Source organism: Thermobia domestica, chromosome 8, assembly GCF_964235325.1.
Source record: "Thermobia domestica chromosome 8, izTheDome1.hap1.1, whole genome shotgun sequence".
NCBI lineage: Eukaryota > Metazoa > Arthropoda > Insecta > Zygentoma > Lepismatidae > Thermobia > Thermobia domestica.
In genome coordinates, this window is record NC_137461.1 from 205,906,534 (window position 1) to 205,920,675 (window position 14,142).

General features: G+C 34.5%; 1 protein-coding gene across 2 annotated transcripts in view; it reads right to left on the reverse strand.

Moving 5' to 3' along the window:
* Window positions 1–14,142, reverse strand: part of LOC145693419 (protein takeout-like) — an 87,476-nt gene that overhangs the window by 23,469 nt on the left and 49,865 nt on the right. For both annotated transcript variants that reach the window (XM_081769390.1, XM_081769389.1), the window contains 2 exons: window positions 9,427–9,519; window positions 7,391–7,538 (listed from right to left, as the gene is read on the reverse strand). In XM_081769390.1, coding sequence (XP_081625516.1) covers window positions 7,391–7,538; window positions 9,427–9,519 — 241 coding nt within the window. The remainder of the gene's footprint in view (window positions 1–7,390; window positions 7,539–9,426; window positions 9,520–14,142) is intronic.

Sequence of the window (14,142 nt, forward strand, 5' to 3'; positions counted from 1 at the left end):
GCCAAGATAGGGTGAGTTCGCCAATAGTCGACCGCCATCCAATAGTCGACCATTTTTGCTTACTATTGTGTATATAAAATATATCTGATGGTCTTTTGGAGCGGAAAGTGATTCACGGCAAAGCTTGCATCATATACCACCAATGACAATCATTGTTTCCTTCTCCCTTGGCCAGCTGGTCGTCTTTCACCGATAAATTTGGACGTATCTGTAGAATTACGACTCAGGTGCACAATTTACGACAGCGTGTAATGGGAATCTTGCGCACCTGTTGTTTTTCGCTTTTCTGAGGATATAGATAGTACGTGAGGTAGGAAATGTTTTTGTTACATAACTAAGTTATTCTAGAAGCTGTACAGTATAATTTGTCAATAACTGGAAAGTATTAAATGAAAAAATACATGTTAAAATGTGGTCGGAATTTGGCATTTTTTCTTTCCCATACAAACCAATTGTCGACCAAGGGTGGTCGATTATTGGATTATTTGAGAGTGCGCCAAATTGCTTCAAATTATTTCCTGTTTGATATTAAGGTCTATTTTTCAACATGCATGTATAAAATTTTTGATTTCGTGACATATTCTAAAAATCGACCGCCTGTTTCTCGTGTTGGTCGACTATTGGAATATTTATTGTCACCTGTCGACCGCACTGTTTCATACTATGTTTCGCGTTTTGCTGACTGGAATTTGTTCAGTAACTTAGTTGAAAGTTTCTTGTTCTGACGATCTACTATTTCAATGTGAAACCAAGATTTTTAACACGAAAACACGAAGCCCTCCTCGCTGGTCTAATGGGTAACACCCGTGCCTTTGGTGCTCTGTGTCCCGGGTTCAATTCTATGCGGGAGAGCATAGAACGAATTGAAGCGGTCCGAATATTACTATAAACTGTAGGTTTACGTCTCTACATAGTCTCGATGCTAAGAACCGATGCTAGTCTCGATTGTTAAACCATAATGAACAAAGAAACAAGCAAACAAACGAGAACAAGAAGGGTTTCCTGTACGTCTACCACGTCTCCCTCAATGAGAGAAATAATAATAATTTGTTGGAGGCATGTACCAGACACGTTGTGCAGTTCCTAGCCTACTGGATTACGAATTGGGAATGGAGAGATGTGCGGGTTGAAACCCCAATGCCGGCCCTTCTGACAGGTTTCTTAGGGGTTTTGTCAGTTATACCAGGCGCATGTCATGATGTTACCTACATAATAGGCTCTGGCCGACACTTTCCCTCATCCTTCTCTCTCCCCTATCCCGTCCTGTGCCACAAATGCTTAAAGGGCATAAATAAATTCAACAAAATTCAGGTAAGTGTTAACGTATGCCCATGGAAAGTCCTGGGTTCAATTTTCCATGGGAATACAATTGGTTCGGAGCTCACGTTAAACTCTAAGTCTCACGTCCTTAGGACGTCATCATCATCTGATTAATGGCAATAAAAAATCCACGTAGAATTTTTAACGCGGATGAATCTTCTTTTCAGTTGTGCTCATCATCTGGAAAAATTTTGGGACCAAAAGGCTGGAAGGTTCAAGATAAGGAAAAGGAAACCCTTACTTTTCTAGGAACATTTAGTGCTTCGGGAGAAACCGTTGCTCCAATGATCGTTTATCCATACAAGTCGCGAGTACTCAGAGATATTGTGTCCAATATTCCCTCTTCATCGATGAAAAGTATTACAGGCTTAGGTACATCGTGATCTAATAGCCATTTATTGAAACCGTTGGCGACCCACTCAAAGAATGTCTCACTAATCATCCAGCCAGATTCGGATCGTCCTATCACAATCAGTCACAAAACTCACTTAACTTATGAAGTACGCGAATTTGGTGACAACAACGAGATCATATTGTATGTCCTGTACCCTCATGCAACGCACGTCTTGCAACCATGCGATGTATCCGTCTTTAAGGCGTTAAAAACAAATTGGAAATTCGTTGTTCGCAGCTATCTAACGGAACATAATTTATCTTCCATTACAAGAGTTCAGTTTGCACCACTTATTGCAGAGGTCCTAGCAACAGCAGCAACACCGTCAACAATAAAGAATGGATTTCGCAAATGTGGACTGTATCCTTTCAATCCGGACGCTGTTGACTACACAAAATGCATCAAGAGTGCATGCAAAAACATAGAGAGTACTTCCACTCAGCCAAATGTTAGGGAAGAAGATCTTCGTACTGCAAGAAAAGTTATTACTGTGTACAAGGATGAACTTCAAAAGGCTGCGATTGACTTAAACGCAGTTCTTGAAGTTTTGAAACTTCCAGCAGAAAAGCCGATGGACGAAGAACTACAAACTGATGATAAAAGTGCCAACTTACCATTAGATGACGAAGTTCCAGTTGGTGAAATCCCTGTAGTTGATGACAACAATGAACACTTGTCTCAAGCTACTCTCACTGTTGGAAAGGATTTACTAGATGATCTTCTCCAGTCATTGGCTGTTGAAGTTTCAAGTGCAACAACTGAAAGCAGAGTGAATATAACACCTATTCTACCAACGAAACCTGAGGAATTCGACACCATTGCAGTTCAAGAGAAAGAGGAAATCAGTATTGTGCCAAACAAAGAATCAGTTATGTCTGCTCCAACAACAGAATCAGAGTGGCTTTTAATTATTCTGAGAAAGGAAGCATCTATTCCAGAATTTGTGCCATCAAATGAGAAGAAAGGAAACACATAAACTACACTGAATGAAATTGAACCTATGAAGGATATTCGGCAAGATATTTATTCTCTCAAAGACCCCTCCCACTGAAGCTCTGGTTTCTATACCAGAAGCACAGCAAGAAACAATGGACATTGAAAGCGATGCTGTTACTGGACCAAGTGAATCAAGTCAGAAGAATATCGCAACAACACCTAAAACTATCAGACCAATATATCTAACGCCAACTTTTAAAAAGCATCTAAGAGTCCAGGCCTAAGAGTCCAGTCAAAAAGCCTAAGAAGAAGGTAGAAAAGATACCGTTTGCAATTAGCTCAGAAGAATATCACCGCGCACTGACTTCAAAACAAGAAGAACGGAAGAAACTAGAGGAGGAAAAGAAACGCAAAAGGGATGAAAGAACAGCAAAAAAGAGCAACAAACTGGATAAATCCAAAGAAACGATCGAAGAAGACGACCACTGCTGTTGTAGAAGAACATCACAATGAAGAAGATGTAATTGATTACGGCAATGGAACCATGTGCGCAGGATGTGGAGTGATCATAAACGATTTTGCTTTGGAAAGTGAGAATAAACCAGTGGGTTGCGATCAATGTGATAAATGGTTCCATCTTCGGTGTACCAATTTATCTGGCTATGCATGGGAAGAACTTGCAGATGAGCTGTTCCTGTGTGCAGATTGTACCATATAAATGATTTGAATAAACAATCAGGAACTTACTGTTATTACATGAAAAGATAACTCAATGTGCTCAAGTAAATCAAAAGAGAAATTTAACACAGGAGAGAAACCTTATCATACATGAGACGATAACTCGACGTGCTGAAGTAACAAAGGAGAGAAATCTTATCATATATGAGAAGATAACTTGATGTGCTCAAGTAACACAGGAGAGAAACATATTTCACACAGGAGAAAAGTGAACACTTAGGATTTTCTAAATTATTAGAGACTCGTACTTTGTTTAGGATTTGTAAAACCGTAATATAAGTGATAAGATAACGTGTGAATGTAACGCAGGAGAGAAGTCTTGTTTCACGTGGAATATCTATTTAATAATCAAATACATTATTCCAAATAAAGTAGCTATGTATCAAATCCTAATAGCGTGATTCTTTCATTTATAATCACTAAGGAGAAAACCTTAATGAAAATTAAATAAAATCTATATAATCGTTTTGTAAAGTTCAAATCTCGCGAATAATACAATTTCCAAATATCACCTAAGGCAATCAATTACTTCTACGTGATAGAAACGATAGAAATTGCGCGCGGTCGACTAATAGCTTGAATGCGGTCGACTACTGAGCGATGATGGTCGACAAGTGGGATTTTTGATGAGTTTTCGTAAAATGTATTTTTATATCACTGCAAAACTTTAAAAGTGAGCAGTTAACACACGACATGGTACAAAAGAACCCAAATAAAGCAAATAATTCACTTTTGTCAAATACTATGAAATCATCACGCTTTATAAGTGCTAAGAAGTAAGATTTTTTTTCAGCGGTCGACTATTGGCGAACTCACCCTAATAATAATAATAATAATAATAATAATAATAATAATAATAATAATAATAATAATAATAATAATAATAATAATAATAATAATAATAGTAATAATAATAATAATAATAATAATAATAATAATAATAATAATAACAATAATAATAATAATAATAATAATAGAAGATAAAATCTTCTCTTCTCTTTCCTCACCTGTCTTTGTGATCTACCGCTTCTTGAGCTCCTTCCTGGCTTTATGATTAATACATTAAATCTAAGGACAGGAGAGCCGCGATTATACCAGTGAGAGCTCATGGAGTTTGAATCGCGCGCTACACAGAAGTTCCACTTTTATAGTCTTAATACTGTTAGCACTGTTCTAGAAAATAATTGTCTTTTTGACTGAAGATGCCAACAAAACTAGTAACAGGTGAGAATCAAGAGATCTCTGAGCACCTAAGGAAGGAAACCGTGGCTTCACGGTTTACGGGGTACTCTGTCCATGTAAGAAAATCAAACCCTCCTTTTAATACTATTGGCCGTAAGACGGATCATAAAATTAATTATCTTGAATATTATAACAATAAAATACAATTTAAAGCTACTCGACATTCTTTGAATACTGTCAGACTATAGGATCTGTACGCATGCATAGCATAGTCATCCGAAAGATGTAAACATTGATTTTGTCTGACCCGGACTTGGACGTTTTGAAATGAGAATAACTCACTAAATTTTTACAGCTACAAAACTATATTAGCACAGAAATGCAGGATATTGAATACCATTTTGATCTCCCATAACAATACTGCATAAGTCCCTCATTTACTTCTATGCACAGTCGCAGTCAAAGGAGTTACTTGCAGTGGCGAAGGGTGATACTTTTAAGAGGGTAGGCCCAATGTAATAAAATAATAATAATAATAATAATAATAATAATAATAATAATAATAATAATAATAATAATAATAATAATAATAATAATAATAATAATAAGCAAATTATCGTTAAACATAAACAGTGGCGTATTTAAGGGGGGATTCTGGGCTTAAGAACCCCCGAAATTGTATTTAATATATTAAAGTAAATGAAATATCTTGCAAAATTTTCACATCTCCAGGTACCAAGTTAGCCAAGACTCCCCCAAAAATAAATCGTAAATACGCCACTGGACATAAATATTTTACTACAGAAACACAAGAAGACAAATTCACATGAATTTCACGTAATTGTAGACCATCGACAGCACTTATTCAATCCGAGCTGATCTAATTCACCGTAATGCAATTAATTGTTTCAATTGGGCGTGATCGGGTGGGAACGATGGGCTATCGCATTATCTGTGCCTCACAAGAAATATATGCTGTTTCGTCTACTTGTACTGAAACAAACTCTGTAAAATTTCATCTTTAATTATATTGTTCAAAACACAACAAGCGTTCAATCGAGTCATTTTGTATTTCACTTAATTCTCCTTTAAAACAGAATTAGACTTAAATATTTTTTTCATACGCTGCTCTTTATGTCAACACTTCTGTTTGTTCTATTTTCAACACAGGTGTTGGTCTTCGTTCCTTAATAACATATTAATTTTCTAAAGACCACTGACATAAAGGATTCTTTAATAGGAATTATATTATGTTCATAATCTCCACTTACTGGAATTTTCTCTCATTTATTTTTGCAAATATAAGAAAAAAAGTCACTCGCAGTATCTCAAAAACGCACACTCTCTACTCAATTCTAATGAACTCAACAAGTCTAATTTCGTACAGGCTTGCGTCAACGTAACGGAATAAAGGGGCATTAGTTTCCGATAATAGGTGTAGCACCTTTAGAATTGCTTGTTCCAGCTTTTGCGTTGCGTTTGAGTCCGCAAAATTAGGCAAAGTTGTTACGGAATGGGGCCCCACGTTGTCTTGCTCTTTCTGTTTAACATATCGAATCGAAATCGAAGGTTTCGAGAGAAACGCTTTATGTAGAAACGAAAGTCAATAAGCGCTGAGGCCGGTCTCTTTCGCAGGTTATTACCAACACGTTCTCTCGCGGGATTTTCTGAGTAGCTTGGCAGCAGTTCTACTGCCGCCTGAGGCACTGCTCGGTGAGCCTCCAAGCAGTGGTGCTAACCATGATTTCTTTATCGAAAAATATTGTTTTTGTTCAACTTACAAAACTATCATACATTTTGTGTAAGGAAAGTAAATTAATTATAAATTATAATTTCTGAACTTAAATGGGTAGGCCGGGCCTCAGAGCCTCTTACGATCCTTCGCCACTGATTACTTGTCAGCTTATTCAGTGAGCATACAGCCGTGGAATGAGTAATACCAAGAGTTTGTTGTGGAGGTATTCGTCAAGTATAGTGATGCTGTATTGAAAACGAAGTCTTTTACTTCATTTTCATGTGGAACGCCATGAACGTATACGTTGCAGCAGCACTATGCTATCCTCAGGTAGATGCAGCACTTCAGATTGACAGTATTCGCTGTAAATAGAATGCTGACCTTCTCGTTGATCTGACCTATGGATCTATCGCTATTTCCTGTGAGTCTTCCTAAAATTCAAAGTACATATAAACATGTATTAGGAGGAATTAAATTATGTATTAAATTTCTTAAGATTTTCTTAATACAAATAAAAATACCAAACGTAATGTAGCAACCAGGGATTTGAGCCCCCCTAGAAATATTTCTTCGGGCGCCCATGCACGTGAATAAAGTTAGTACATTAGACAACCTAAAGCTTGCCATAACAGAGGGAATTGGCAATATTGATAGTGAAGTGTTACAACTTATTGTCCGCGACCTCTGAGAGAGGTTCCGAATGTGCATAGGAGATGATGGAAGTTTTTTTGAAGAATATTTTTAAGATATGAACAACTGTCATGGTAATTAAAAATGACACACAATAACCTGTATTTCTGTCCTTTTGCATTTATATTAGCTGTAAAAATTTAGTTGAATTATTCTCAATTCAAAATCTATATATATATTCGATATTATAGCTATTCTTATCAGTGGTGTACACAAAGGTGCGGGTTCGGGTCTTAAATTCCCACTTTAGCAAGATGAGGAAAAACTAATGTTTATTATATTAAGATAAGTATAGAACAACCATGTGTGTCCTGATACAATATGAGCTTGGGTGCTTGGACCACGGACATGATGAAATTTTGTGTACGCCACTTTTCTAATTTATAATATCTTACTCCAAATCTTTCAGAATAAACTTGCTCCCTCCGTAAGCAGTGACATTAGTGAATACAGCATCCATCTTCACTGCTCTTGTCCCTTGTCGTAACCTCACTTGGGGAACAACTAACGGCTCATAAGATGGGAGCTCCAGTTCTGGGATACCTGAAAATATTAAATCATGATTGTTAAGCATTTAGGAGACTTCTGTCAAAACAATATTTTATAACATATAGTGTTATTATTACACTGGATATCAGGTAAAATACTTATTCTTTAATGTTACGTTTGTAACAAGAAATGAACGTTTTAAAGTGTATTTAGGGACAGGGGTGAATATCTCTTAATAGATTGAGCAGACTACTAAGTCATCACTTTTGTACATGAAGAAAACGTCAGTCTAGAAATTTGAGCAATTTATCATGGTAAATAGGATTAGTGCTCAAATGTCAAAATATATCTAGTGAATTTGATCTACGTTTTATATGCTTTAATATGTTCCAACAGGGGTGGATCCAGGGGGGAGATTCTTTCCAGTTTTAAAAATGTATTGCATGGATCAGAAAATGTATTAATTCACAACTTAACTCTGCGGACGCGGTACAAATGCGAATTCCACTTTTTATGTCTGCGCAGATCTCTGTACATACCCTTATATTTAATATATTCTTCTCAAAATCGAAGCTAATACATTTTTCTTATACAGTAAAACCTGCCTTCAACGGACCCTTTATTAAACGGAAAACTGTCTTAAAGGGAAATATTTCATGGTCCCATGGATTTTGGAGTAAAAGACATGTAAAAGTCCCTTCATTAAGCGGAAACTGTGTTATGCGGACAACGGAAAGCAAAATAAACCTTTAACGGAAAATTCTGAGAAAATTTTAGAAAATTTTTAAACATCCTGTGAGAGGGTAAACATATACTGTCTGCGATAAATACTTCGTTCTTTAGTTAAATCTTTATGGGCAGTGTTGACCTTCGTCAATCACTACTCATATTCAGCTCCCACAATTTTTCGCTAGTCCTACGTAGCATGTCAGCTGTCAGTCTTCTTTGTAGGCGTAGAAATTTACTTCTGTTCCGCTTGTGTAGCAACTAGCGACAACCAACAAAAATGTGAAGAAAACTGACAAAACCAAGTTCTGGAAAAAAGGAATTGAGGTAAAGCAGAAGTTATATATCTTCATCACGTGTCGTGAAAACAAGGAGGAAAGAGTTCCGAGAACTTTCAAAATTCCAGAGAAAGCTTTTCTGTGTCCTGAAGTATACCGTAGCCAAGTAGTAGCAATGTATGCAAAAAATCCTGCTTGACTATTGGGAAAAATAAAGGAAAGTGTGCACAGCATATTCTGTGTTTATTTTAAGTTTTTTGGGGGGGTATTAATCCGTAGAAGAAAAAAGTACTGTAATTGAACAAGTTGCGTATATCAATATATTTTCTCATTATGTCCGTTATAAGCATATATATATATATTTTTAACGGAAAGGTCTATCTCCATTAAGCGGAAACCTGTCTTTAACAGAATTTTTTGCGAGTCCCGCTCGATTCCGCTGAAGACAGGTTTCACTGTAATTACTTTTAGTGTTCTAAAATCTATTACAAAATTATAAATATTAGTTTACAAAATGGTTCTCACTCTTTATTAAACCCATCTAACTTTCCCTGTTACTTGCAAAAATGGAAAAGGGATCTAAACCTAAAGTTACGTTATAGTTCAGTTTACATTCACCGATGAGAGACGATTTTCAAATATTAAGTAGCAGTGAAGCTAAATATTCACTGGCTACAAAAACTGAAATGAAGTCATAAATAATGTTCAAATTTTGTCGAAACATAACCTGATGATTGTTTGCAGAGGATATACAATACTTTAAAGAAACATATTGAAGCATTTTATCAAAGCTTTTCAACAATTTACACATAAAAGTTTGAAGAAAGAAATTATTGATAACTTTCAAATGAGTAGATAAATTATTAAATACGCTTAAGTGTATGCAGAAGATATGTAGCTTCTCCTTAAATTATAAAGTGTACGAAAGGTAAACTTACCTTTAATTAAGTATGGTCGTAGAGCGTTGACAGAATTCTTTACACACTCGTTAATATTAGGGTCATGTCTTTTGCAAACTTTGATGAAACTAGCTGCAACAAGAAAATGTAAGAAAATGCATTAACTAAGCTCAACAAATTATATTTTGTTCGGCAAATTATAATTCTTGAGAGGACAATCATGGGATTTTTTTTCGGCAATTAAGGCATGTTAATACTAAGGCAACTAAAACATATTTGTTAATCATACGATACTAAGGCACATATTTCAAAACATATTTGTTAATCATACGATTCTGTGCTTTAATTCTGTACATTGTTTAATTTAAGTAAGTTAACTTGTTGAAAACACTTTTTTTTCTGTTAGAGGAAATGTGTACCCCGTGCGCGCCTTCTGTCTAAAAGTTAACTTATTTTATATCATTTTTTGTATATTGTGCACCTTTTCAGGTTGATCCTAACCCCTCTTAGAATTAGAGCACTTATCGTACATACAAAACTAAGAACTATTAAGCAAAAGCAAATAAAAATATTAAAATAAATATCCTTGTATAGAGCTCCTTATTTATAATAGGCGTGGTAGAGTTGATAGTAGTGTTTATAAATGAACACCGAAATAAGCCAAAGAAAACATTTCTCACAGAACGTCACTCTACACATTAAAGGAATATTATATATTTTGAGTACTATGCATGTATGTTGTTACAAAATTTGCACAAGTAAACATAAAAATTATCTGATTTAGGATAGTGCAGATACTGGAATTTCTAATTTGTGTTTCACAGAAATGCTCTCAAATTCCCAGGCAAAATCACTCAAAAGGATAAAGAAAAAGTACATTACTCGTGTGAAAAAGCACATGTGAAATCTGTATTTATAGCCATGGATGGAAATTCAAAAGCATTTCATTACTATTGTACCTAGCTTTAAAATATGTACGAAGTCCAAACGAGCAAAACATTGTTTATATGTATGTAAAGCCTAAAATACATCTCCTAAAGTTGTCAGATCTTAATGTGTAGGGAATATTCCTGCAATCATGAATTTTATACTGATGAAAGGCATTTTAGATCAGAGTAGCAAGAATGGTCTAAGTTCGGTTGTAGATAAATCTGTGTTTTCACATGATCTCGTGTCATTCGTGTAATCCAATTAATACGCTTTTTGATTGTGCGTTGTTAATTGATATAATTTTTTCTCATCATATGCATAACTAAGATTACAATCTCTATTGTAAAAATTATATGTACCATATGATATTGCTAAATACTAGAATTTATTCTCGTGCGTCCTCGTAGTTGAGCGAAATAGTGCGTGCGTGGTGTCGAGTTTGATTTCCAGCTGAAGAACTTACATTGGATGCAAACTCGAGTAGTGGTTCAGACCTCATTTTTCAATAGTAAATTCCATCGCATATAGCTTTCCTGTGGAAAAGGAAAATTGAACTCATGTCAATCCAGTTCAAACAATGCACTGACATAAAATCATACTTACTAACAGAAACTTCAATTGAGAAGTTGAAGAACAGAGTTCGCGATTATCTTTTAATTACGCGTCTTTTTCTGAAAATCGAGATAAAACTTTCTTCATACTTAAGTACAGTTCACACACAGTGCTATCATCAAATCATCCCCATGAAGACATTGAAAATGGTAAATAACAGAACGAAGTCGCATGTTAGTTTAGTCAGCTTAGTTGAAGTAGCCTTCCATTTATCACAAAATGATAGTTACCCTTTCCACTCATCTAGTGGTTAGAGCGTGCACCTTTGATGCTCGTGATCACAGGTTCGATTCTTGGTGGAAGTACATAGAAATTTGAACGGGTTATAGTGATTCGAATTTTATCTTAAACTCTAGGACTACATGTAATATAGCCTCAAACGGGTGCTAAACTTCAAAAATCAGAATGGTAATCCAACACCACATATTTTGAGCTACAATGGGAATCGAACCTGGAACCACGTACAACAAAGTCACGTGTTGAGTCCAGTAGACTACACAAAGAATGAAGATATGTAGTTTGAATATCATATAGGAGCAAAGTATCACAAAAATTTAATGAATTGTAATTTAAATATATATATATATATATATATATATATATATATATATATATATATATATATATACATTCTTATTTACCCAACCTTGCCGGGAAGACTCAAACAGTGTTCATAACGTCTACAGTCGTTTAAAAATACTGCAGCAATTGTTTATGCATAAAGCTCATTACAAGTGGTCATTTACATAAGAAAAAAATTCTCAGAGAATTCTCATCCATGGCATATTATATAATATATTTTGACTACCATGTGTTGGTGGTGTTACGAAATTTGCGTAACTCAACAATAAAATAATCTGGAATGAGAACAGTATAGATAGGAACTTTAATTTGGATATCGCAGAAGGGCTTCAATTTTTATACAAATCACCTCAGATTTCCAGTAATGAAATTTGATAATAGTTTAACGAAATAGTTTCATTAATAAGTACTGTACAAATTAATTTTTTAAAGGTGCCAAAATCGAAAAGAAGAATTTTGCGAGGGTGAGAAAAATCAGGTGGGGCGAAATTTCCAATCACTCATTTGAATAATGAGAAAGTGGTAATGTTCTGAACAAAGCCAGTCTCCCTTCATGTTCTTTAAGCGTAGAAATTGATAAAAATGGAGATTAAATTATTTTACCACCGAAATGTTTTTAAATGAAATATTTAAAATTACAAAGAAAATCATAGATGAATATTACATTTACAAAAAAATCATATATTTATTGTCATTCTCATATGTATTTACATTGGTATTTTTTTAGTTTTTCATGGTACTTATGACGCAAGTTAGAATGTTGATTTGTGACATAACAAAGCAGTTTCGTGATATTTTTTTTAACAACATGGCTTATATAATTTTCTAGATTGCTTTCTAAGTCTCGAATGCATTTGTTACGCAATATTAACAAATTACGTTTTTTTGTTTTGTTTTAGTTGTCCATTGGAGGTCATGAACTTTTATGACGTCAATAAGCAGAGTTTATATGTTATTTGAAACGCATAAACAAGAAGAGAATAGAATAAAAAAACAGGAGGCCCAAAGCAATAAACAGGATTTCGTACCTTTAAGCTATTTATTTACATGAGTTGTAAGAGTATGTTGATATTGCGTGAGGGAAATGTGTATTCCTTATTTTTGTCATGCGTAAATATGCATATTAATATACTTAGCTATCTATTTCAAAAACATGTAGACACCAATAAATGAACATGCATATAATCTTATAATAGGTGTGAGTGACCTGAAAAATCCTTGATATTACCTTGAAATGATGTTTACATTACGCATTTACAAAATGTTTCATCCGTGATTAATTTTGAAAGGGAAATTACTTTATCCCCAGTTAATTCAAACATGTTTTCTATAACTGCTGTATGTAATTTATATGAAAATATTCCTGCTACATGACTTTCTGTAGGAAAGTCATTATCCTCCTCCCCCTTCCTTCCTGAGACTTTAGTGTACAGTGTGGCTGGAGGTAATATGAATCACCTACTACCTTAATGCAAATCACTCTATATGTACACCATTAATCTCAATACAATTCCTCAAATGTACACAATGTTTCTTTGAATTCTTTGTATCTCAAAGTATTTGCCGCTATAAATGTTGGATTGATTTCATTAGTTTTACCAATGTTTTTTATAAGTAGAAGCTTTGCTTTGCATATAATTAAACACAAAGTATTTGCTAAGCAAAACAATATATTCACATTAAAAAACTACATACGTGTGGCAGTTAAGCAAACTAACACTTTGGCTTCATCAGACCAACGTTTGTATAATATTTGCTCTTTTCATTTTAATGCTTATTTAATAATTATATCACAGAGAATCTCCTTCATATATATTTCTTGTGGTATTACACCACATATCTGAGATCAAACTGATTCTTATGCTAATATTTGGAGTGCACATAGTTTAGAATAAATGTCAGTAATCAATCTAAATTTTCCTACAATTAACAATTATTCATTGAATACACACACAGTAAACCCTTGCTACTATTTTATTATTAAATTATTGCTCACATGTGACTAAAACAGTTCAAAAAAAAAGAAACGTTAATTAGTCAAACAAATCAACACCAATTTTCATCAGTGGAGGTTCTTTACTATAGATGACAATGGTTTTGTCACTGACAACAAAATAGTTAGTACACTACCTTGAACGACATTATATACATATTTGCTAACGGAAAGTTTACGAAAATGAGTTACTAATAATAGTTAGTTATCTTCTGTTGATTATCGTTATTTTGAGGGCCCGCAGTGGCTTAGTAGTCGAGTGTTCACTTCTGGTGCGTGAGGTCTCTGCTTCGGTCCCAGTTCCTTCCAAATGAGCTTTTGTAGTGATCAAATATCGTATGCGCGGGTTTTCTCAGAGTTTGCCAGTTTTTTTTTCTATCATTTTGTTTATTCTCATCGTCATCGTCTCCTTTACCCTACTCGTCATGAAACTGAAATATTTCGTTTTCTAGTAATTTTTGGCCTTTGTTTTATGAAAACACGATAAAAAAAATCGATTTAGTTCTGAGAATAAATAAGTATGAAAATATCTGTAAGGATTTTAAAGTTCTTTTAGTGTGAAACTAAAGTTCGGGTACTGTTAGTAGCAACAAGTAAAAAAAGAAACAAAAAGAAAAAGAAAGATAACATTGATGAGT